Source organism: Pithys albifrons, chromosome 10, assembly GCF_047495875.1.
Source record: "Pithys albifrons albifrons isolate INPA30051 chromosome 10, PitAlb_v1, whole genome shotgun sequence".
NCBI classification, from domain to species: Eukaryota; Metazoa; Chordata; class Aves; order Passeriformes; family Thamnophilidae; genus Pithys; species Pithys albifrons.
In genome coordinates this window covers 31,300,613-31,326,284 of record NC_092467.1, presented here as the reverse complement: position 1 = coordinate 31,326,284, position 25,672 = coordinate 31,300,613, and the positions used below count along the sequence as shown (strand labels likewise).

Sequence of the window (25,672 nt, the reverse complement as noted above, 5' to 3'; positions counted from 1 at the left end):
CGCCCCGGGCCCCTCCCGGAGAGCAGCGGGATCGCGGGGCTGGGAGCGCCGCTCCGCCGGTCCAGGTACGGGGCACCGGGAGGGACCCGCAGCCGGAAGGGGGGACCAGGACCCGCCGCCCCCACTGCCCCGCACCGGAGGGGCTGCGGATGCTCCGCGGGAGGGTTAGGAGTGAATTTGGGGTGTGTGCCCGGGCATGCTCGGGGTGGTTTTGGGAGTGCACTTGAGGATACTCAGGGGTGCGCTGGAAGGTGCTCTGGGGGTGCCTGAAAGGGTGCTCAGCGAGGACGTTCAGGGGGATGCTTTGAAAGTGCTCGGGGATGCTCCAGAGTGTGCTCCAAGGTGATCAGGGAGTACGTGGGAGCGCTTTGAAGGGTGTTCCTTGCGGTGTGCCTTGGGGTGCTCCAGAGGTGCTCTGCGGGAGCTCCTTGGGGTGCAAAGATGCTCCAGGAGTGCTCTGGGGGTGCTCAGGGGTGCTCAGCGTGCCTGGTCCCTGTCTGGGGGCAGCATCATTCCTGGATCACCCTGGACAGGAGCGCTTCCAGCGCACCCCTGGGTGCGAGACAGGCACGGAGCGTGGCCGGGCAGCTGGGAGAGGGCAGGAAGGCTCCGAGTCCTGCTGAGACCCCCCGATGTCCCCGTGTGAAGGTCCCCCGTGCCCCGGGCAATGCGGCGGAAATCCCCAGCATCCCGGAGCAGCCAGAGTTGTATTTAGCCTCAAAGCCCAGCCATAAACCCCTGCCCAGCCATGAAGATGTGTTTGAGCCAAGCCCCAGCGCAGCCTCCCCGGCTGAGCGTGGGCACCCGCGCCGCCTCCAGCCTTTTCCCATTTCCTCGCTGGCTTTCCAGCCGTCCGGCCGCCGAACCCCTTGGCAATGAAGCTCCTCTCTGTCGCTGGTGAGGGCTGTGCTCCGGTTCCCTGAGCCGCGAGTCCCCTGGGGCTCGGCCGCAGGGCTGGCCCGGGTTCAGAGCGGGGCCGGGCTGAGCTCGGGGGTTCTGCATCCTCGGGGGCCAAGAGAGGGGCCGCTCCGGCGGCGGGTTTGGCACTGGCGGGGGAGGCACAGGCAGTGCCTCTCATCGCGGGCAGCATCGCCTTGGAGGCTGCCAGGGCATTTCTAAACAGCCCAGCTCTGCCGGGATCAGGCGTGTCCCCTCAGCTTGTGCTGATCTGAGGGAAAGATGTGCCAGGCTCGGGCTGTGCTCTGGGAGGCATCAGAGGGAGTGGGAACAGGGAGCTGCCGCTCCGGGATAGACCATGGCTGTGAACTATGAACTGTGAAGTGTGTAGAAGAGGAGGTTGGTGATGGCAGAACGTGGGCTGGATAATCTCAGCTGCAGGTCCAAGTGAGTTCAGGCTGGAGGAAGTCGCGGTCTGGATGCTCTGGGTGTGATGTTCACCTTCCAGAGGTGCAAGTGGGGCTGTGCTGTGCAGGGATGTCTCATTTTCCAGACAGCTCCAGGATGCAACACTGCCAGGAAGGATTTCACAAACAGGAGTTCAATACTTCAGCTGTGTTGCCCCAATGAAGGCGGTGAACACCCAAAACCATTGCACATGCAGGGTAAGGGTGGTGACCAGAGCAATGGGCACAGAAAGGGAACACTGTAAAAACATCAGCATTTGCATTCAGACCCGTTTCAGTCTTCCCAGTGTTTTGTCTTTGATTTGGGATGGGCCAAATGGGAAAAGCTGATCTCTTGAATGATTCCTGAAGTGGTAAATGAGGCAGGGGGAGGAGCCTATGATCTTGGGTTTATCATTGATTATGTGTTTCTTTGATTGTAATATTTAAAAAATAAATGTATCTGCTGAAATGACAGCCAGCTCGATGAGCAGCAGCAACCTGGCCAGGGAATCCATGGTTGAGGAGGGATCAGTGAATGGATTCATCAAAATAATCCTGGAACTGGAAGATGAGGTGTCAGGGAGCCTGTTGCTGCTGTGGGCTCTGTCAGTCTCCTGGTGCAGGTTCCAAACGACTTGTCAATAAGAAAACCAGTGTCACATTCAGCTCCTTTCCACAGAGTCCTGTTGTGGGGAAGGTTTGACCTCCCAGGTACAGGGATCACCCCCTCCTGCTGTGCTGGGCTGGCCCATTCCCGCTTAGTTATTTGCCACCAGGCAGGAGTGAAGTGTTGCTTCCCATCAAACAGCCTCTGTGTCCTGTGGCCTGGGCACCTTTTGGGAGGGAGTGGTTTGGTCTCAAAACATTCCTTGCACCAGGAGGGGTGTTGAGATCCTGGGGCATGGCTGGTTGGATGAATACAGGCTCATTCACAAGCTCGGTGCCAATTCAGGTCCCTCCTCCAGTGGTTTTACAGCTGCCAAATATTTTGAAAGTTGCATTTTTATCACTGGGTGTTGCACATCCAATCTTGGGCCTTTCCAAGGAAGCTTTGGGAGCAGCTCTGGGGATTAGCATGGCCCTACTGGTTAGAGAAAAAAAAGTCAATATGGAAAATTATTGTATTTTCCATTCAGTGCCCCCTGTGACGGGGCTTATGTGACTCTGCCTCGCTCAAGAGCAGCGGGATGGTCAATAAAGGGCTGACCCCAACTCAAAGGGCATGAAGGCTTGGGGCAGAAGTCCTTGACCAGGCTCATTGGCACACTGACAATGCCAGGGGAGAGTGGTGGGGAGGGACCAGCTGCAGGGAATTCCTTCTTCACACTATTTATTTTAGACCTCAGTGGAATTCACGTTTCTGGTGCTGTGCCTCAGGAAGCCTCCAGTCCTGCCCATCCCAGGGTTTAAACAGCACTTGAAAAAGGAGGTATTGTCATTCTTGTGGTAATATAGGGCCAAAATGGGCAATTTGGTGGAGTTAGAAATGTGAAAGGTGGTGAAAAAGCCACCCAGACAGAGAGGTCCCCATCTCCCAGGTGGGAATATCTTAAATTACCATTGCAGCAGTTCCTCTGTCTACCAGGGCTGAATGTGAGTCTTGCTGCAAGTGAGAAAGTTGAAAATACACCAGCAATGGATGGCTGTTTAGGAAATGGTCCCCATTTCCTAAACACTTCACATAACTTGGACAAGTGATGGGAATTGTGTCTGGAGGGCTCCCAGCATCCACCTGGAAATCACCAGGGGGGGAGGAAGGCGGCACTTCCACCCCCTCTGCAGTCCCAATCAATGTGGAGAGTGGTTTCAGGTGGCCTGAAAAAGAAATGTTCCTGTTGGAAGAGGTTTCTAAACCTGTCAGGAGGATGATCAATCTGAGTCTTCTTGTCTCCAGCCAGAAATCGATGGAAAATGGCTCTGTGTCTCCGTGGGGGACTGCAGGGGTTACCCAGGGGAGAGGAGAACAACAGGCATACATAGAAGAAAGATTTCCTAAAAGCACCTCCGAGTGCCTTTTCCAGCACAGGAGGAGCCGTGTTGGTGGTGGGACCTCCCTGAGGTCAGGCAGGACAGGCACCGGGTCACCAATCGGCTTCCACAAACACAAACACACTTTTTGGCAATTTCTCAGGTTGGTGGGTTTAGAAATCCCTGTTTGGGTGTCAGGGTGAGTTTTTCCAGTTCCATAAACTCTGGTGTTTCATCTTCAGTAAGCACTGAGGGGATTGGACACGGCACAGCACCTTCCTCTCATTTCTTGGCAAGCAGTGAAGTGGAAGAGCCTTTCCCAAGAGTCAGGAGCCCCTTGGTTTGTTGGTTTGTTGGTTCCTCCACACCCAGCTTCTGAAAACACCCAAAGGATTCTGTTTTTTCTTAGAAAACAGATGATTCCAATCCACCTTGTGCCAAAGCTCTGGCTCTTGAGCAGGATGAGTTCAGGAACCCCAGGGATACACTAAGCCCTGGCCAAGCTACTCATGGCATCCTGGAATGGGTTGGGTTGGGAAGGACCTTAAAGCTTGTTCCAGCCCCTCTGCCATGGGCTGAGTTCCTCAAAACCCCATCTCCATTGTCATAAAGTTGGTACCAGCTCTTTGACCACGTGGGACTTACTCAGTGTCATGGCAGCAAAGCTTGACTTGTCCCAAGGCCACGGAGGTGGAAACCAGCAGCTTGGAAGAGTCCAGGAGCCAGAGGAGGGACTTCATTATTTTCCCTCAAAACCTGTGGGGTTGAGGCAAAAAGAGCAAACATTAGCAACGAGACACCTCAGATTTTTGTTTGCCTTCTGACTATGAAGCGCTTTTGTTTCAGTGCTTTGGGTGGTTTTTCTGATCACCTGGCTCTGGGAAAGGAGACTTTAGGGAAAACACCACAGTTTTCAAGGCATGGGATAAAATCATGAGAATCCACCAAAGCTTTTGTAAGACCACGGCTGGAATGAGCTGAAGGTCAGTCGGAAAAGAGGTTATCAGAGGAGGGGGTGAACGTGATCATTTTCCCTCCTGCTAAGCCATAAAAGAGGGAGAGAGTTTGGATATCTGATACCTCCAGGTCTCTTCCTGCCCTGTCTCTAATGGAAATGCTGGCAGGAAGCTCCCAACATTTATTATACGGCAATAAGCAGCTTTAATAAAGTCAGTACCCACACGACTTTATTACAGGCTTTGGAGAAGGTGCCTGAAATGGCTGTTTAAGAACCACTGGCTGTCAGGGGCTGCACACTCAAGGGCTGCTGAAAGTGATCATCTCCTTTATTAAGTGGCACTGGGTTAATTATTCATATTTCTTGTGAACCCTGTCCTTTCAAACACCAGGGAGGCCCCTCATCCTCCAGGATGTTTTCCATGTGCACAGCCCCAGCTCCAGCCCCATCCGCCGCCTCCACTGCTCCGGGTACACAGTTTGTGGAGAGGGTGGGAGGCCAGCCTGGACCTCTCCATCATCAGCCACGAGCCAATGAGTTGCAGAGGGAGCTCTCTCCTCTCCAGCACTCACAAATGGCTTCCAGGTCCCAGCTCTGCTCTGGGGATGCCCCGGGCCGGCAGCAGCCGAGGGAGTGACTGCCTGGAGTGCGATGAGATGCTGGGCCAGTGTCATTAGCCACGTGCTGAAACCATCCCCTGGCCCTGGGATGGAGGCCCTTCCCACATAGCAGCTGGTTTTACATCCCCAAATCTAGCCCTGCTCCACCTTGGCATGTGCCATGGGTGATGCCAGCACAGAGGGAAGCCTGCCCAGCAAGCACAGTGTGGCTGCAGGGATGGATCCCTCTTGGAAACTTACCTTTCTGTTGGGTTTATAGCAGCTGCTCAGGCGTTATTTGAGCTCTCCACTTTAATTTTGGGTCTGCTGAGCTGCCTTCTGCCCCCTGGCAGTGTGCCCACACCTGAGCTGCAATGCCAGGGAATGCTGTGGGTCCTGGGACCACTGACAGTGATGGTTGTGCAATGCCCGGTGCACCCAACAAGGTGGTTGATGGACTCCTGGAATGCAGATTTCTTCAGGAAGGTGGCTGATGGATTCCTGGGATGCAGATCTCCTCAGGAAGGTGGTTGATGAATTCCTGGGATGCAGATCTCCTCAGGAAGGTGGCTGATGGATTCCTGGGATGCAGATCTCCTCAGGAAGGTGGTTGATGAATTCCTGGGATGCAGATCTCCTCAGGAAGGTGGCTGATGAATTCCTGGGATGCAGATCTCTTCAGAAAGGTGGCTGATGGACTCCTGGTATGCAGATCTCTTCCAGCAGACACCCTGTTTGCTCTCACTTTGGAAAACCTCATGACAAGTCCTTGCAGTGCAAACCAGGACTTTTAACTGCTTTTATTTATTTAGATGTTTATTTAATCCCACAAAGACTTCAAGCTTCTTTTTTCCTCCTGGAGGGAAAGTCCTTCCTGTGGCTGTGCCAGCAGCAGTGGATCACAGCCCATGGCACACAGTGAAGATCCCACCCTTGTGCATGTCCCCAGCAGACTGGAAATGGGTTATTTTCCTTCCTTTGCAGTGAAAACAGAGTTGAAAACTCCGTACAACAAATATTCCCCAAGAGGCCGTATTTATTCCTGGTATGTCCATTTGCAATAACAGCTCAGCTGGTTGTTGTGCAATCCAGACCTCCTGGATGGAGCAGGTTTGGGTGTAACCCTTTGGATACTGAGGATCAGCTCCCTCTGTGGGTTGTCCAGAGGTGGTTCTGTCACTCTGCTCAGCTCTGATGAGGGACTCCTGGAGTGCTGTGTCCAGTTCCGAGCTCCTCAGGACAAGAAGGACATGGAGCTCCTGGAGCAGGTCCAGTGGAGGGGTATGAGATGATGAGGGAACTGGAGCATCTCTCTTACAAAAAAAAGCTGAGGGAGTTGGGCCAGTTCATCCTCGAGATGAAGTTGCTGAGAGGAGACCTCATCCATGGACAGGAGTACCTGAAGGCAGGTGTCAGAGGAGGGACCAGGCTCTGCTCAGGGGTGCCCAGCAACAGGACAAGAGGCAATGGGCAGAAACTGATGCCCAGGAAGTTCCACCTGGACATGAGGAAGAAATTCTTTCCTGGGCAGTGACCAAGTACTGAACAGGTTGCCCAGAGAGGGTGTGGAGTCTCCTCTCTGGAGATACTCCAGAGCCAGGACACAATCCCACGTAACATGCTTGAGCAGGGAGGAACTGGATGACCTCAGCTGTCCCTTCCAACCTGGATCATTCTGTGATGGATCTGTGTGGTGGAGGGGAACAGGAGGCAGCTGGTGAAGCCCAAACCTGCCATCCCACAGCAGTTCCATGTGGGGAGGGGAAGGCAGCAGCCCCTTTGCCCACTGGCCCTGCCAGGGCCCAGGAAGGCAGTGGTGGAATGCAGGGATGGATGGGATGGCTGCTGAGCCACTCCAAGGCCGTCTGGTTCCTCTCATCTCTGGGAGAAGCCTGCAAAGCAAAATCTCTTTCGACAGCTGCAGTGCCTAATGTGAAACAGCAGCAGTGCTGGGCCATGACCTCAGTTCTCACGCTCAGGGGGTGGTTTCAGCCGTGCCCAGGTGAACCCCTTCTCCATTTCCCACTCTGCACTGGCCCCCTGGGGCAAAGCTATCAGAAGCTGTCTGTAAATCCATTAAGCACAAACCCATAATTAATTAATTTGCATGTTTTGACTCCTTCTCTTCATAGTTCCCAATTAAAAGCTTATTTAAAGGGTCACAGACTTCTTCAGGCCCATGGGGATTAAATCTGGGAACAACTGTAGGTCGTATGTGTGTAATTGCAACAAGGAAATGCTCCAAATTAAAGCTTCCTGCTAGGGCTTTCCAGTGGGCAAACAGAACAGTTCTTTCAGAATTACTTTAAAATCAGTGTCATATAGAAATGTGTATATTTTTTCCATCGGGCTGTTTTCTCTGGGGAGCCCAAGCAGCAGAATATGCTCAGAAGAGACACACAACCATGACTAAACCATAAGAATTTGGTTCCTAAGTTGGTTTTGAACCTCGAGCTCGGTAATTGCTTGTGAAAGCAGAAAGCCACCGACTCCGAGTCCTGGCCCTGTGCAGTGTGGGCTGGAGCCGCGTGGGAAAGGCGGCATTTGGGGAAGGCAGCGTTTGGGAAAGGAGGCATTTAACCAGCTGCAGAAATTATTTTTCATTCCTCTGGTAGGAAGTTAACCCATCTGTGCCTCAGGGAGAGCTGGCAAGGACAAACATTGCTGCTTCTCGGCACGTTCAGATACTCTGCTTCCTGCAAAGGCAGAACTTTTCTGCTTCCCCTCAAAGTTGATGTGCTGAAGTCCCGTTTGGTGGTTGCAGGAGCTGGAGCGGTGCCAGCAGCTCTGCTCTCACACAGTGGCAAGATGTGGTTTTCCTCCCCAGCACGAGCATTTTGGTTGTGCTGCTTGTCAAGCGATGGGAAGGGTGCTGGTGCTGGTGCTGCTCTGTGATGTGAGTCCCTGGGGAGAGCCCCCCAGTTCCAGGGAGTGCCTCCACTTCCCAGGATTTTCTTTCCCAGCCCTGGAAGAGGTTCACAGCCCGGACAGTGATTGAATCCCTCTGGCTTTGCAAGCATGAGGTTGTTCAGTGCAGAGACTGAGGGGTTTGTCCCTGTTGCCAGGCCGGGGAGGCAGCAATCCAGGATGCCCAAGGGGCAGGAGCATGGGATGGGCTTGGGATAGGCAGTCTGCCCATCACTGAGCCACATGCCACGAGTACCCTGCCCAAAATCACAGAATCTCAGAATGGTTTGGGTTGGAAGGGCCATTAAAGGTCATCTCATTCCAACTCCTGCGATGGGCAGGGACACCTTCCACTAGCCCAGGTTGCTCCAAGCCCTGTCCAACCTGGCCTTGAACACTTCCAGGGATGGGGCAGCCACAGTTCCACAATTCCACTGTGGCTGTTCTGCCCACTGCCCCCTCCTCCCCTGCCGGCAGTTTGGAATTTGGGTTGATAACCCCAGTGCAAAGGGCTGGAGTGTTTTATCCAAGAGTCCCATTGGCACCCAGTGGGCAACTCCTGCCCGTGCTGCATTCTTGGTGCTCCTGCCACATCCCATTCAGCATCTCCCACTGCTCCTGCCATCTCCCCATCCCACTGAGTATCTCCTGCTCCTGCCATGTCCCCATCCCATTGAGCATCTCCCTCTGCTCCTGCCACATCCCCATCCCATTGAGCATCTCCCTCTGCTCCTGCCATGTCCCAGTCCCACTGAGCATCCCCTGGGTTGCCGTGGGGGCCGGAGCTGCGGGGAGAAGGGTGAAGGGCTGTGTCTGCTCCGCGCGTGGGAACGCGGCTCCGGCGGGATAAATTACAGACACTGAGACCTTGCGCAGCTTTCCTAAAGCTGCTGCCTTTGAATTGCGTTTCCTTGGGAGAGGCGCTCATGGAATTGCTAATGCTCCAGCCCGGAGGGTGCAGCATGCGGAGGGCGAGCGCCGGCTGCGGCTGCAGCATCAGGTATAGCAACAACCCCGGCGTTAATTATTGACTGTCTCTTCAATAATCAATCCTGATAAGGGAGGCAGCCCCCTGACAGCCCGGGCAGCGCGTTGTGTTTCCTGGAAAAGATAACTATTCTGTGGAAAGTAACTCATTTTATGCACCGGGATTGAACTGTCCTCGGAAAGGTCATACGAGAGCTGGGGGCTGCTTTATTGGAAAATCAATCCCTCTTTTGTGCTTCTTGGTTTAAACTTGTATTTGCTTTCCGAGCAAGGTCACTGCTCAGCTGACCAACTTTTTAACTGCTGGAAAAGGCTGGGGTTCAGCCACGACACATGTTTGCTGCTCCAAACCCTTTGCTGCCGGCTCTGGGCATGGGAAAAGATGCTTTTGAGGGAGGCAAGAGCTTCTGCTCCCCGGTGGGCTTGCAGGTGCCAGCGTGAGAAGGTAACACGACAAAATGCTTTTCTAACCACAGTTTTTGCTTTCACCACGAAGTGCCGAAGCCGTTGCTGCAGTGCAGGAGAGCAGACAGGCAGAGCTCAAATAATGTGGTGTTACAGCTAATGAGAGCATGCTGAATTATCTTCTTATTTATAGGCTCAGGGTTAACTGTTTCCTACTTAAAATGACTAGGAAGATGCTCTGGGAGAATGACATTTGTATGTATTTGTCTGTGTGGCTGAGTTAATTTGTTATTTAAATGTTTTGAGGTGTAATGGTGCTCTTCTTTCTGCTGACTGGGGTGGATGGGGGAGCTGCCGGGTGCTCACATTGCCTGGAAACTGGGATGGAGTTAGAGGGGTTAAGTGGGACTGCAAAGAGCCAGTGTTTGAGTCCAGAGTAGTTAAAAAGACAGTACATTGTCCCGAAAATGGGCTGCCCCAGGGAATAAAACCACTTCGCTCTGTGCTGTTTTCACATACTTGGCTTGCCCGCTTCTGTTTCTCTGTATTTATTCCTGCCTTGAGAAGAGCAGCATAATTCCAGTGTGGATCAATCCTCCCCACAGCCGCTCTGTGTAGTAAAGGTAACAACCAGCAGGGTTGTGAGCCTGCCTGGAGAGGAAAATAAAGGTGCTGCAGTTTTATTGAACAGAGGAAAACTCAGCAAATACAGAACCTGACGGGGGGGGCAGCGTAACAGGTTTTAGCAGGATGGAGACCCACCTAAAAGTCCTGCCCTGTGCCAAATTGTGGGCTGGACTCTGGGTGTGGGGGTCTGCTACTTCTGGTGGATTACTTCATCTTTTAATCTCATTTTTATTAGGGACAGGCATGGGATAGCAGCTGGGGGGGGGTCCAAGGAGCCGTATTTTTTGGCTCTAAGCCATCTGCTTGGTGCCTAAGCTGCCCCAGGGGGGCTGGGAAAACATCAGCAAGCTGGTTGGGTACATTCAGCATCCTTTTACGAGGTGATTTTGAAGTAGATTTCTCCAAAGAGAGAAGTCATAGTATCAATGTGGGCTGCAGAGTTGGGACCTGGCCAACTCATAAATGATCCAAATACATGAAATTATCTAGATATTAAAAACTGGCTTTTCCTCCACTTCTAAATAAACAGCGTAGAGGAGTGGAGTGTAGCTGGGATCTGTAACTGGCTGCAATCTGAAAATTAAAGAAAAAACCAATATTTGAGGAGGAGGTTAGTGTTTGTTCTGGCACGTGCTGTTTATTGGCAGGAGGACACAGAAGGAATTGCTCTTTATAGAAGGAGTGTGGTTAATTGGAGAGCACGTCAGGAGCTGCTGGACAAGGTGTTTCAGGTCCTCACATGGTGCTGGGTGGGCCATCTGTGTGTGTGAGCGCTGAGGAGTTACCAGCCCTGCAGGACCTTTAGAGAGTTTTGATGTTCTCCTTCATTTGGAACCTTGCTGACTGTTTATACATCAACAATAAAAATGCCTACTTGATTGACAACTCATTCTTTCTTTAAAAGGTTTTCATCTTTCAAAGTATCTGTCATAGAATCACAAAATGGTTTGGGCTGGAAGGGACGTTAAAGCTCATCCAGTCCCATCCCCTGCCATGGGCAGGGACACCTTCCACCAGCCCAGGTTGCTCCAAGCCCTGTCCAACCTGGCACTGGACACTTCCAGAGATGGGGCAATGTCCTATGGTAACAACACATGAGGATTTGACTTAATTTCTCAGCTGGTCTTTGTTTGCTAAAGGTCAGCTGGAGCCCCTTCATGTGAGCTGAGCTTGGATCCGTGGTCGAGCACTAAAGCCCTCACTGAGGCAGAACATTACACACAGAAAATGAGTTCAGACTTGGACAGTTTGGTCCATGAGATGAATGTGAGCTGGGTCTGGCTCATCATGGGCTGTGCACTGCTTGGGCCAACCCTGAGAATCTTGCATAGCTCAGGGAGGCACTGAAGAAGCAGGGATGGACTTGCAAGTGGCTGTGGGACCATCTCTGGCCATGAATCAAATTAGATACTTTAAGGAAAATCCTAAACAAACAACCTACTGTTCAAGAAACTCCCACTTCATCCCCTGTAGCAGAAATTAAAACCAGACCTTCTCACTTTGAGCATTGTTTTTGTTCTCACACAAGCCAGGAAATCTCCTACAGTGATATCCAACTGCATCAACCTCCTTTGCCCTTCCCTGCCTCCTCCTCCCTGTGTCTTTTTAAAGGTCCTGGAGGAGAGACACTTCACTCAGGGCCTTTCTTTGTTGTTCCCAGCCTTTATCTTTCATATTCCAGGAGGGTCTTCCCCATGTCCAGATGATGGGAAGGAGCTGGAGGGCAACACAGCCCAGTAAGGATGTGAAGTCCCCAGTGTTGACTGTGGTTGATCTCCACCTGAAGCCCTCCCTGAGCTGACAGCAGTTTGTCTGTGGCTCTGTGCAGTTTGGTGGAGGTTCTCTGTTACAGTGGGGACGTGCTCTGAATAGCTTTCATTTGAACAAGAGTCAACATCAAGTTTGAATAAGGGTTGTTAAGGATTGAAAAAAAAACCCAAAGGTGACAGACCAGTTCTTTCTGTGTGTAGTTTATAACCCTGTTCTCAGGGATGCTGTGTTGTCTTGGATACCTCCAGCTTGCAGGAGGCACTGAAGAGTTCCTGTGCCATCAATATCAAGGCATCCTAAATATCTGTCTGTGCTTATTTGCAGCCAAACTGTCTGTAATGCAGGGGATGTTTTATAAGAACAGCTACCTGGGGTGTGTCTCTGAAGCACAAGTTGTTGCCACTGGAAAAGGAGTTATTGATTTCAGCAGCTTCAAAGCCTGCAGCAGACACCACTGGGCTGCAGAGTATGGGAAAGTGGAGAGGGTGGCCTGTGAAGAGGTGTAGGGCAAGATAAAGTTCACGTGGTTTGAGCTTTTTTTTAATTAAAAGTATCCATTTCTATTTTTTTTCAAGGGTGAAGTGACTCATCAGCCTTAGCTGTCGGAAGATGCTTAAGTGACAGCCCAGTTAGACCCCACCATGGAGAAGACAGAAGGTATGGAGGCTACAGGATGTTCATTTGCTCATTTGTTCCTTGAAAAAAACTCAACCTTGGAGTATTTTCCTTACCAGAAATACTGTAAATAACCTGTTCTCTATAGATGTGGGGCCAGGAGATAAAAAATTCATCATTCATGTATTATGCAAACTGCCTAAACCACAGCAAAGTGAGGTCCCAGCTCTAAATCAGCACATATTTGTCCTCCTGTCCTCTGTGGTGTGTTGGCAGGACAGATCTTGCTTCCACCATCCAGGCTTTGCTCTTGGGCCCTGTTACCCCACGTGATGTCTTCCCTCTGTCCTTCCTCTGAGTTCCATGTGCTGCTTCCCATCCGAGCGGTGTCTGCATCTCAGCATGCTCTGTGAGAAGCAGTACCAAAACCCATGCCAAATTATCCTGGTTCTCACCAGCTGCTGCACCAGGATTGAAACAGGAATCAGCCACAGGACCTGGTTTCTCCTGCTCGAGCTGCTCCTCCTCATCCTCACTGAGCTCAGAGGTGCAAGGCAGCCCAAACCACTGTGATTTCAGGGACTTGCTGCATGAAGAAAACGATCAGTGATGCAGCAGTTTAACTGTTGAGACCCTCGGGGTGGAGATGTGGAGGCTGTGAATTTTTGCAGGCTGGAGGTGACTGTATTAAGCTGTGTTAAAGCAGAGCCTGGGGGCTCTGGGGCTGCAGTGGCAGGGTGGGCAAACCCAGTGTCACACATTTGGTGGTGATTTGCCTCAATTAAATGCCACACTCGGCGCTGTGAGCTGGTCACCTTGGGCTGCACGTGTTCCGCATGGATGCAGCCGTGAGCTGCTGGTGCTGGCTGGGTGCAGCCTCTGCCCACTGCCCTATCCATCATTTCCAAGGAATAATTTGTGACCTGGTGTTTGCAGACAAAGCGATGCAATGCAATGATTTTCCTGCTTGGCGTGCACAGCACCTCTTATGCCACTGGAAAGTTAAAACCAAACCAAAAGCCTTGAAAAATGTTGTCGTCGCAGATTGGTCCCACCTTCTGTTATTGAGCTGCATTTATTATCCATCAGGCAGCTCTTTATACTTACACAGAGATATAGCTCTGCCTGCAAAACCTGCTGTTTGCTTAATTGCCAATTAGAGCCATGATTTCAGCAAATTTTCAGCTTCCTTGGTGCAACAATTATCTGATTCACTTCTGGAAAACCGGATCGGAGCTTGGCTCATGTTGCTGAATCTCTGTGCAGCTTCACCACAACCCGCAGCCCCCACCTGCCCAAAACTGAGAGGAAAAGAGCAAAACCATCTCCCCCTGCTCTAAACATCTTTTCTTGTTTGCAGAATTCAATCATCTCTTTTTTCTGGGTTGTTCCAGCAGACGGCCAGGCACCCAAACCCGCGGGGGAGAGGGAGCAGCCCCGCAGCCTCCCCTACTCCCTGGAGACGCCGTACGGCTTTCACTTGGACCTGGACTTCCTGAAGTACGTGGATGACATCGAGAAAGGGAACACCATCAGAAGGGTCCACATCCACCGCAGAGCCAAGCAGCCCAAATTCAGCACCTTGCCCCGAAACTTCAGCCTACCCGAGAACGGCTCCCGCAGCTGCACCGCTGCTCCCAGCAAGAGCTGGACGGCGACCTGCTCCTTCCCGCAGCGAAAGGCATCCCTGGGGGAGGAGACCCCCCGTGCCCTTCTGCCCCCCGAGGCAGCCCTGCCGGCAGCCGACGAGCCGAGTTACCGGAGGAAAGCCCTTCTGGCGGAGACGCGGCGGCAGGCGGAGCTGGGGTGGCCGGAGGGCGAGCTCCGGGGGCGGCCCCAGCTGCTGAGAACCTCCAGCATGCCCGATGCTCTGCCCCCCGGCCAGACCCCCCCGGGGGACGGGAGGGCACCCTCTCCCCTGCCGCCCCCTGCCCAGCACTGCCGAGACCAGAGTGGCTCTGAAAGCACCTCTCGCCCCAGCTCGGACAGCACCGTGTTAAAGCTCCCCCGGGAGGGGAGCTTGGACCAAGACATCTCCTTAGGGCATCCCGGTGGGGTTGTCCCGGCGCTGGTGTCCATGCAGCCCCCGTGGCAGAACCAGCATCCCCCGGCACCACAACTGCAGGTGGTGATGGAGAGCGGAGCCGAGGAGGGAGATGCTGCCGATGCCAGAGGTTCCTTCGATGTGGCTGGGGGTGAATCGGCATCACCAACTGCCCTCCAGCTCTCAGAGAACACGAACCCTGGGGAACGGGGGCTCAGTGTGAGTGAAATGGATCTGAACGTGCTGAAGGAAGGTGAGGAGGGGAATGTCCAGGCTGGAGAGGACAAGGAGAGTGGTGTTCTGCAGGCTGCTGATGCTGGAGAGCCTGGCGGGGTCGTGGCACTGAAGCAGCAGATCGCTGATCTGGAGGAGCAGCTGGGCAAGAAGAAAGAGGAACTCGAGCGGGTCAGGGCAGTGCTAGAGCAGCAGGACCATGAGATCAAGGAGAAGGAGAAAAGCATTAAGCTACTGGCCAGCTCCAAAGCTCAGCTGGAAGAGCAGCTGTGCCAGGAGAAGTCCAAAGAGGCCGAGCTGAGGTTGCAGCGCAGTGCCAGGGCCTTGCAGTTCCTCGATGCTGCGGTGAACACTGACCTCTCACAGGTGCCCGGGGCCAGGCAAGCCCAGGATAAAGGCATCAATGTAAATATCCCACTCTCCACCAAATCCATAGGCTGCAGTACCCACACAGCAGACAACGCACAGGCAATGGAGCTGGGTGCTTGGAGAGAGCAGGGACTGGCAGATGCTCGTGACAGAGTCAGTGGAGAGGGACCTGGACATTTTGGTGAAGGCAGCAGCGAGGCTGGACTTCGTGCTCCGGCCTTCACCCAGCTGCAGATCGACGAGCACCTCGGCGAGGACAACCAGAACCACCGGAACAACCGTGACACTCAGAGCCTCACCACGGACACCAACCAAGGGGGCAAGGCAGGCCCTGGGGAGGAGCAGCCTCGGGAAGGGCTGGAAGGGGAAGGCCCCCCCAAGCATGAGGATCTCCCTGCTGTCGACCCCATCGGCCAGTACGTGAAGAGGATCCAGGAGCTGCTGCAGGAGCAGTGGCTGTGTTTGGAGCACGGGTACCCTGAGCTGGCGAGCGCCATCAAGCAGCCAGCCTCCAAGCTCAGCTCCATCCAGAACCAATTAGTTAATTCCCTAAACTCCCTGCTGTCTGCCTACTCTACACAAGGGCCTGCGGATAAGGAGAATTCAAACACGCACTATCAACAGTTGGGTAAATAATATTGGCATCAACGTGTCTGGGCCCAATCTCTTACCATTTATTCCAGCGTTGAGCAGAGGGGATGTGGTGGAACAGTTGTCAGTCAGATCAGAAATAGTCCCTCCTGAACATGATGAGAAAGGCAAATCTCTGCACATCACAAGTTATGGATCTGAAATTAAAAAAGCAAACAAAATGATGTAGGAACTGATAAAAGTCATGGTTCAGTTATATGCAGGATCAGCTTCCAAAAGCAGCTGTCCTGGGGACTGTTGCATCAAATAAACATTTTCTTTTAATTGCATTGGACATCTCAGATTGCAGGAATATGTGACTGGTGCTCATCTGAGGTAAATCAGCATGGAGTTCTCCAGAGCCCAAACCAGTTAAACTACTGAGCACCTAGGCTGGGGAAAGACCTGTCCCCACTCACATCTGAAATAATCTGATTTTATATCAAGATGAGAACCCAGTGGCTGTTCACTGCTAGGAGAAGGGGGCTTGCAAATAGATAAGTGCCCTATTACTTGTAAGCAATACATAGAGACTATTCGAAGTCCAGAGGAAAGACTCATCCATGTAGTATTATAGGAGTTTATATAGGAAATTTCCAATACAATAGTACTGGAAAAAAAAATGTAAAATCTACATTATATTCATAGGACACATATATAATTCCCAGTCACTTCCTTTATATTCCCAGTCACTTGGAGACGTTTGAGACCTGTATTTAAAGGTGGTAGGGCAGGGTCAGGTTGTGGCCAACTGCATCCATAGTTTTGCAAGACGTGAAAAGACTCTTATAAGATAAAGTAAGATGCTTATGGTTATGATCTGTAGTTTGTTGCTAGAGATTGGGAATAATTATTGCTAATTATGGCACATCTGCTTAATTAATCTGTTATTTTGTATTTTGGTAGAAAACTCTCCAACTACAAGTCTTAAATCCATCATGAAAAAGAAAGGTTATGGTTTCCATGCAGGAGGCAATGGGACCAAAAAGAATCTTCAGTTTGTTGGGGTAAATGGTGGGTAAGCATCCGTTCAGAAGATAAAACTGGCTTTTAATCTCCTCTGCATAGCTGGAGAAGTCATTCTCTTCCCCCCTCTTTTCCCCTCCAAACCTCTTGATTAAAAGGCCAGTTGAAATGGAGCCTCTTTCTCCCTTCTTTAACCCAGCACTGATAATCTGTGCATAACCCTGTAGAAAAGATGTTGGTGTTTTCAGGGCAGCGAGGGACATGCTGGGGACTGACACTCTCTGCACATCCATCTCTTGGGGCTTCATCCAAAACCCAGCTGGGGAAGATGGGAAGATTCCATGGGAAGATTCCATGGGAAGATTCCCACTGACTCTGGTGGGTTTTGGAGGATTCAGCACTGCCTGGGTGGGCACGCTGCCACTAACCTGCCTCCACGCTCCAGTGACAGCTCAGGGCCTGGAAAAGACTCTTTGGTAAATAAGGAATTCCCTCAGGGTGAAGGAGACCTGTACTTTAGGTTGTGCTCCATCACCCTGTTCCATGTGTATCCAGTATGTAACACTCTCTGGCCTGTCCCCAAAGACAGCAGCACGTGCTGTGGGTGCATCTCTGAGAGCAGCACTGGCACATCCTCTACGTGTGCTGCAGGAAGAGGGCAGGATGTGTCCCACTGCCCCTGTGCTCTGCAAACAACTACCTGTACGAGCTTGGGTGCTGGTTTCTGCTCACACACGCTCCTCTGATTTCCCATTGCTGGGAGCATCAGGTGTCACTCACTCTATTTGTGCAGAGCTGCTTCTACCAAAAGGGTATGACTTGTAGGGAGTGCAGGAATCTTGACTGAGAAACATTTCAGGGTCACTCAGAGCGAAATGTTCTGTCTCCTGGAAGAGGTTATTGATACTTTTAAGACAATCAGAGGAGAATTGTCAGAGGAGAATTGTGGGGCTGCTCGGATGGTGGACTCAGGCCTGTGCTGGAGCTGCAAACACAGTTCTTGTCTAGTGGTCCTCGAGGTTGCTGACACCGCCAGTTCCACCTTGCCACACCGTGCCAGCAGCTCCCAGCAGGGAGGTGGCACACAGCCCTTGCCTGGCCACACTGGGGCTTGTGCCATGGACATGCCTCCAAACCCGCTGGGTAGTCCCTGAAGTAACCTTGCCTGCTGCTCATTAACTGCTTCTGTCACGCTCCTGCTGGCTTAAGGAGCCCAAACCAGACTAACCCCAAGTTTGGCTGCAGCTCAGACCTTTTAACTCGCTTGTTGTCTCTCCGGGCTTCACCCAAGGCCCATTGGAGTCAATGAGTCTTGGTCAGGCCCTGTGGCTGCAGATGGGGAAGGAGTGAGTAACATGTGGTGTCCTCAAATAGCTACGAAACGACCTCAAGCGAAGACACAAGTTGTGAAGACAGCGCGTCAGACGGCGACGCCGAGAGCGAGACGAGGGGCGACGGCGTGGAGCCCACACAGGAGGATGCTGCAGGTGAAAGCAAGGGGGCTTCCTCAGGGACACCCTCCCAGGAGAAGAGTGAGAACAATGAGCAGCAGGAGCCACCAGCAGCAGAAGCAGCAACTGGCTCTCAGCATGAGGCTGACAGGTAACCAGAACCAGGTGGTGATCCCACAGCCACGGCACCCAAGGCCCTGCAGGGCTGGGGTCAGGGCTTCATCTGCCCTGTGGAATGGCAGCACTGACCTCTGTAGCTTTAAAGAGCTAAATATTTTCTAAGTTAACACAAAATCTAATGGGGATTGATTCAGGCCCTGTGCTTCACTGGAAAAGACTGAGTCATATTTGGTGAGAGTTAGCTCATTTCTCCCCTCTCACATGAAGTTTCTTGGTAAAGTTCTTTGCAGATTCAGGAATAAGATTTTTTTTCCACTTTAAGGAATCTTGTAATAGATGAAGTTGACCACATGAATCTGTGACTTTGGGTTTAAACCCTTATTTTAGCGCTTAACTTTGTACCTAAAATCGCTGTTAACTTGGAACAACTTCTGTTCATAAAGTTAAGCACTTAAATAAGTGTTGAACATATTCTACCCTAAACTGCATGTTGTCCTACCTGCCTCCATGCCTCCTGCAAGTCCTGTCCCATGATGGATTTACCCTTTCCCCTCTAGATGCAGACCCTCTGAAGATTTCCTTGCCAACTGCCAGCTCCTCAGCGAACACCTCTCCGAAATCTGCACCACAAGTGACAAGTATCTGGTACAGATATTTTCTAATCCCATTTCAGACATGGTTCAGTTTAATGGGTAAGATTATCCCAATGGTGCATTGCAGTCTGTGCGTGACCATGCCAAGGACAGCTTTGTGAGGAGAGCAGGGTGAGGTGACATCTGAGTTTTAGAATAGCCAAAAGGAATGGAAGAGGAGGGGGGAAAAAAAGAAGATGAAGGCTTTGTCTGCTTACTCACCCAAGCTACCACAGGAAATTCCTTTCTCCCTCAAGCTGTAGCAGTAATCACCAAACCACAGGCTGAATGCTTCTGGGCAATGCCAGAGCACGTGGGGGGAGCAGCTGGGGCAGCCACTGCTGTGCAGGGACCCCAACAGTCACGGGGACACCTCGGTGTTTTCAGCGGCACGTCCTCGGCTCCATCTGCCAGGAGTGGTTCCAGGTGTCCAGCCACAAGTCCTCCAGGCCAGAGGTGGTGGCAGCGTATCTCAGGGCACTGGGGGCCATCCAGCCCCAGCTCCTGAAGATGATGGTGAACGTGACCGACAGGAATGGCAACACGGCTCTTCACTACAGTGTCTCCCACTCCAACTTCCCGGTGGCGAAGCTCCTGTTGGACACAGGTAGGAACAGGAACAGCTGCTTTGCTCAGCCATGGCTTTGGTTGGGTGTGGGAGTGGGACCAGTGGGTCATGGGGCCAAAGGTGATGGACACAGTGTGCAGAGCTAGGTAGTGGGGGTTCATGAACAGTCCCAGACATGGCAAACAGGGATGAAGGTACAGGGGCCTCCCAGGGAGCTCAGTCAGGAGCAAAAGGAGATGGGCATGGGGACCAACTACGACTTGCATTCAAGGGAGCCATCTAGCATACAAACATGGGGTCAAGGTCCATCTGGGAGACAAATATGGGCCAAGGTCCATCCAAAATACACACATGGGGCCATGGTCCATCCAGGAGACAGGGTTGACCTGAAGATCAGCATCCTCCCCCATAGCCCATACCTGGGCCCACGGCTGTGGGACATAAGTGCCCTCACACACCTTGAGGGTTTTTCAGTCTGATTTTGGGGATGGCTCAGGGTGCCTGTACCCAAAGGGTTGTCCCTCATGGCCCCAGTCCAGGTGGGATGCCTTGGGGCAGGAGGCTCAAACCCCTGAGAGCACAACAACTGCCCTGTACACTGCAGAAAATCTCCATGTTAAACTATTGAACTTTCAACTCGTGTTGCAATGAAAGAACAAAACTCTCAGCTGAGCTTGTACAGGGCAAAAATGTGCGCGTGCTCCGAGAGAATGAAGGCACTTTGGCCTTTTCTCATGGGCCAGACAATCCGTTAAATGTTTGGGAAATGGCAGATTATCATACACATCTATAACCCAATTGTTGCTGCTGCGGTGGCGCAGGGAGGGAAGGGTTTGTCCCCTTCTGCAGAGTCACTGAGGCAGCTGGTCCCTGGGGGAAGGCTGGACCTGAGCCCTCACCCCCCAGACAAGGCTCATTCCTCGTGGTGGAGCTGGAAATGGGCTCTTTGAAGTGAAAAATGAGTGAAACGGAGCCAGGATGATTTCCATGCCCACTGGGTGACAGTCATCTTTCTGCTGCTCCCTTGCCACGGGAGCCAAAGAAAACAGCCTACAGCTCCACAACCAGCATGTGCTCAAGGCATTAATTATCCCCCTTTTATTTTTATTTGTTGTGGTCTCCAAAGTTAATTGAGTTGACCTCAGCAGTTGTAATTAACTGTAGCACCAGGGGCCATTTAACGCTGCGCTCACAACCCTGGATATTTAACACAGATAAATCTCAATCCTGTATAATTACAGAATAATTCCTTTTTCTGGGAGTATGAGATGCCACATGTTTTATAACTCACACTCTGCCTCCTGTTCCCTCTTGGTGAACCCATCCCCTGAAGGGGTGTGCCGACTGGACCTACAGAACCGCGCTGGCTACACGGCCGTGATGCTCACGCCGCTGGCGGCCGCTGAGACCCGCCAGGACATGGAGGTGGTGATGAGGCTGCTGAGGGAGGGGGATGTCAACCTCAGATCTGCCCAGGTGTGTGGCCCTGGGGTTTGCTTGAAAACGGAGCATGGCCCTGTACGGGATGGTGACACGGCTGTGGGTGGGTGTTTTTTTGGCAAAAGCATCCTTAGGAGCTCTGGCTTCTTATTTACAGCCTTTGCTTGTGTGATGCCAGTTCAAGCTGTGGCATCATCATGTCCCCATGGAGATCTCAGGTTGGAGGGTATAGTTTGGGTTCCTCACACTGTACCTGCAACTCAACAGCGGGTATTGGGTTGGAGTTGCTGCTTCCCAAGAGTTCAAAAGCAACCTCAGCTCAGTTGCAGCGTAGCCACCCACCAGCTCACTGGGAAGAGACATGAGAGCTGGACAAAATGCTGAGACTGAAGAAAGGCTAAACAACTTTTCTGAGATAAAACAATTGCAAAACAATTTTTCTGAGATAAAAATCAGAAGTCACATCAGAGAGGAGCAGTGAGGGGGGGACCTCAGAGTATGGGAGCCCCAGGTTTGCAGGTGAGCAGGCACTTCATCGGAGAGTCACATATTTTGGTCTCAGGGATGACAGTGCCTTTGTCCAGCTATGCTTCCAAACTAATGTAAAAGTTAGTCTAGGTCTAAGTTAAACTGCCCAGGAGGGTGTGGGGGCCCCATGTTTGGGGGCAGCTGGGAGCTGGGCAGTTTGGCCATGGACCTGCCAGGACCCTCTGCATGGCTGTGGTGCAAGTGAACGGGTATCTCTTGCACCACCTGCTGAGGATTCCCAGTATGATTTAATAATAACATGAAATATGTAATATTAATAAGAATTATTATTGTTATGTATGTTCAGTGCAATAATACTATGCAATGTTGTGCTATATGGTTATGGAACATGGGCTAGTGGTGGGCTTGGCAGTGCTGGGTTACAGCTGGACTCGTCACAGAGGGTTTTGCCAACCTGAGTGATCCTACGATCCCACATATGCAGCAACATTCATTGTTGTTGTTATCTCAGCAGTGTGAAGGGCAGGACTGTCGGGGGTGGTGGGCAGGGCGTGCTCAGCCTCTCCCTGTGACCCCGCAGGGAGGCCAGACCGCCCTGATGCTGGGGGTGAGCCACGAGCGGGACGACATGGTGCGAGCCCTGCTGTCCTGCCAGGCTGATGTCAACCTGCAGGACGAGGAGGGCACCACGGCCCTGATGGTGGCCTGTCGACAGGGCAACGTGGACATTGTCAGACTGCTCCTGGCCCAGCCTGGCTGCCAGATCACGCTGACAGACAAGGTGAGGCTCCAGCACCGTGCTCTGTCCCACTGAGCCTCACTGCCCCAGGGAGGGAGAGCTCATGTGGGATCAGACAGCAATCCCTGAGAGTGGGGGGGGGGTGTTTAAGCGAACAAGTGCAATTTCAATCCATTTTCTGATCAAGGGATCACTTTTAGGAGAGCACCCCTGGTTTTGGTGCTTGCTGTGCTGTGGATGGGTGGCTGTGAGAGCATCCTGCATCCCAGCCATAGCTGTGACATCCTGCATCCCAGCCACAGCTTGGGCAGGAGCACTGCGGGGAAGGGTCCAGCCTGGTGTAAACCTGAAAAAACAGATGAAACTCTGGACATATGGAATTAGCAGAGCTTCAGCTCCAAGAAATTAGCAGGAATTAACTCTTCCCTCAGAACAGACTCCTCCCTGGGGAACGTGTGGGACGGGGCTGGGCTGGGAGCAGCACAGCCGGATGGTGGAAATTCCTCCTGCTGGGCCACATGGCTGAGTTCAGAGTTACGGAACTATTTTCTAATTAAAATCCAGTTTTGTCTAAGACAGGCGTGAGGGCACCGGGGCCAGGCGGAGGCACCGCAGGGGTGTGTTTGGTGTGGTTGAGGCTGAGGCGCAGAGGGAGGTTTGCAGGACGGTGACTCATTGCAGAGCAGGGAGGAACCGGAGGGAAGGAGGTTTTGGGGCCGCAGCAGGGCGGGCGGGGGACAGGGGCAGGGATTTGGTGATGTCTGACCTCCTCGCTCCCCGCAGGGTGGGAACTCGGCGCTGTCGCTGGCCCGCGGGGACATCGCGGCGCTCCTGAGAGCACACGTGGAGCGCAGCCCATCCCTGTCAGCGTGACCCGGCAGGGAGAAGGAGCCAGGACGGGCAACTGGAACAAACAGCTGCCCCTCCAACATCCCTGCTGTGGCAGGGCCGAGCCAGTGGGTTTCCAGGGCAGGGACCCTGCCTGCCTTACCTGAGGACCTTCCCTGTGTCTAATTCTCCTCATTCATCCCACTCACAGCCCCAAATCTGCAGTGCCACAAACAGACTCTTCTATCTGCTCCTCCTGGTATAGGTTTGGCAGGTGAGCGACTGAAATGAAGGAGAAAAGCACATTAGCAAAGCAATACTTAGTCTTTTGTAACCTTAGATTATGGGTGTCCTTTTAATCGACTACTTAACTGTAGCTCATTTAACTTGTAAGTTTGTGTCCTAATATTTATTATCAGCTCCTCTGTAAGTAGTGGCAGGCAGTGATTCCTCAGTATATGTAACAACAAACACAAGCTGGATGGATTATGGAAAGCATAAAATCCTATTTATGTTTGCTTATGCAGGTCTGATGGAAGAATTAAAAATTAATGCTCTAGGAAAATATTTGAGTATGCCAGACCCAAACACACAGACATTGTTTTGCCTGGATCTGGAATTACCATATGGCTCTTATTTTTTCCTAATTAAGTTTGAGCTAACGGGGAAGCTCAGCCCATTGACATGCTCTGTGCATCACAGTGGGGCGGATCAGGGTATCCCAAGCACAAGATCACAACAGATTCCCATCCCAGGATGTGTTAATACTGTCCAAGAGTTTTGTGGACTGAGAGATGCCTGTCCAAGAGTTTTGTGGACTGACAGATGCCTTTTGGACAAACTTCTGCTCTGTGATTTCCCTCGTGCTCAACTTCAACATGCCCAAAGCCCTGTGTAAAGCTGTGCCATGATTTAGCTGATGGAATTGGATGGCTCAGGGCCTCCCCCACCACCCACAGGCTCCAGCATCACTTCAGATCACACACAGGGCAGAGTTTTTCTTGAATCTTTCTGCTGCTGACAGAGAGGGAGGGTGGGCTCAGGTCCCACTTTTCCAAACCTCCTTGTTGTGCTGCATCAGGAGCCACTGGATGCTCTCTGTTGGTTTTGTTGGAGCTGGACACCACCACCAGCAGAGCAACCCCAGCTCTCCCTGCCACCACCAAAAGCAACTTTCCCTATAAGCTAATACTCTTTTTTTGTTACTCAACAGAGGTGAATCCTGGCCCACTTTGGTCATTCTAAGTCAGTTCGCATCATGACAAACTATCTCTTCAGCTGCCTTGAGCCCCCATCCTTCCTGCCTTGCAGGGAGGGGAGGTCAGCCCCTGCCCCATTTTCCATGGAAATCTGCTGTCTGCTCTGTTTTCTTTCCTTACTCCATGTTTTTAGTCCGAAGCGCTCACTATCTCCAGCGTCTATCTGCCTTTTTTAGCTGTATCCCAAAATGCAATTACCTCCTTTATGTCTAAATAAACCGAGTGAAACCTTTCCTTGTGTTGGCTCCCGTGCCTGTCCCCAAGGCTGGGGCTCTCTGGGGTGACCTCACACACCTGCACATCACCAAACCACTCATTTCTCTGGGAGGTCCCTGCACAGACATGGCAGGATGGGATTTTTTTGCAGGAATTCCCTCAGTTTGTGCTCCAGAGCCAGCATGAGCATTGCTGCCAGGGCTCAGCTGCAAACAAGAAGAGCCGTAATACCATTTTGTGACAGTTTTCACTGAGTTTTCTCCCTGACAGCTCTGTGCTTGCAGGGAGGAATTTCACTCTGACTCTTGCTGCTTCCCAGAGGGAGCTGAACTTTCCGGCTTCAACATAATAAATGTGGGAAACTTTCTGCTAAGGATGAGAGTGGCTTTGGGAAGTGCCTGCCTCCTCCTGGGATCCCTCGATTTGAGGACAGGGGATGTTATTTTGGGGATGTGCTGCAGCTCTGCAGAGGCTTTCCTGCCTTTCCCAGCCCCCTCCAATCCCCCTTTCCCTCCTGTTTTCCCATCCCTGCAGCCCAGACTGGTTCACTACATCCCCAGGATGTTTATTTTCATTCCTTTGCCTCATATTTTGTCTTTGCCCCTCAAACCATCTCCCCAGGGAGGAGCAGCTCATGGGGTGATCCCCTGGAGCAGCCCCTCTGCTCATGCAGACCCCGAGGGATCATGGATGGGTTGGTGCTGCCCTTGGCATCTCCCAGTGCCCAGCATCCTGCTGTCAAAGCACCAGACTGCACAAAACCGATGGAAAATTATCCGTGGGATCTCCATGTCACAAAGAGCCAGAGCCAGCCTGAATTTATATATTCCAATATCAGAGTAGAGATCAAACTAAATATAGGCAAGGAGAAACACATGCCCAGTGTGAGCACTCTGCAAAACAAATGGAGACAATTAAGTCACAGCAAGGAAAGAAATTAATCTAATGATCTTTACAGGCTTAGCATCCAGGAGCTGATTAGCTATGGAGGGAAAGAATGATGAGAAACTCGGCTGAACATGATTTTTCCACTCTCCTTATGGCCATTTCTAGTGTATCCCTTTCTTTTGCTGTAAAGAGAGGAGAAGGGGCTCTGAGGGCGTCATCTGAAGCACCTCTGTGGTGAATGAGGACCACAGGGCTCTGTGTGGCCCTCAGCATGAACAGGCTGGAGAGCTCGGGGTGTTCAGCCTGGAGAAGAAAAGAATCTGAGGAGACCTGAGAGCCCCTTCCAGTGCCTGAAGGGGCTCCAAGAGAGCTGGAAAGGGGCTTGGGACAAAGGCCTGAAGGGACAGGACAAGGGGGAATGGCTTCCCACTGCCAGAAGGCAGGGTTAGAGATTTGGGAGAAATTATTCCCTGTGAGGGTGGGCAGGCCCTGGCACAGGTTGTCCAGAGAAGCTGTGGCTGCCCCATCCCTGGAAGTGTCCAAGGTCAGGTTGGATGGAGCTTGGAGCAATGTGGGATAGTGAAAGATGTCCCTGTCCCTGGGTGGAACAAGATGAG

General features: G+C 52.0%; 1 protein-coding gene across 3 annotated transcripts; it reads left to right on the top strand.

Moving 5' to 3' along the window:
* On the top strand, nt 1-24,183 carry KANK4 (KN motif and ankyrin repeat domains 4). Of its 3 annotated transcripts, none has more exons than XM_071565363.1 (10): nt 1-65; nt 12,143-12,224; nt 13,577-15,457; nt 16,366-16,477; nt 17,800-18,027; nt 18,554-18,641; nt 19,016-19,235; nt 20,530-20,672; nt 21,706-21,906; nt 22,648-24,183. In XM_071565363.1, exons 2-10 carry the CDS (start codon nt 12,209-12,211, stop codon nt 22,735-22,737), a joined length of 2,979 nt encoding a protein of 992 aa, XP_071421464.1. In that variant the 5' UTR covers nt 1-65; nt 12,143-12,208; the 3' UTR covers nt 22,738-24,183. The 3 variants fall into 3 exon arrangements, with proteins under 3 accessions (XP_071421464.1, XP_071421465.1, XP_071421463.1); XM_071565364.1 differs by lacking the exon at nt 1-65 and adding an exon at nt 9,064-9,210 and having other exon boundaries at nt 13,580-15,457; XM_071565362.1 differs by lacking the exon at nt 1-65 and adding an exon at nt 9,064-9,210.
* The last annotated feature ends 1,489 nt before the right edge of the window (nt 24,184-25,672 follow it).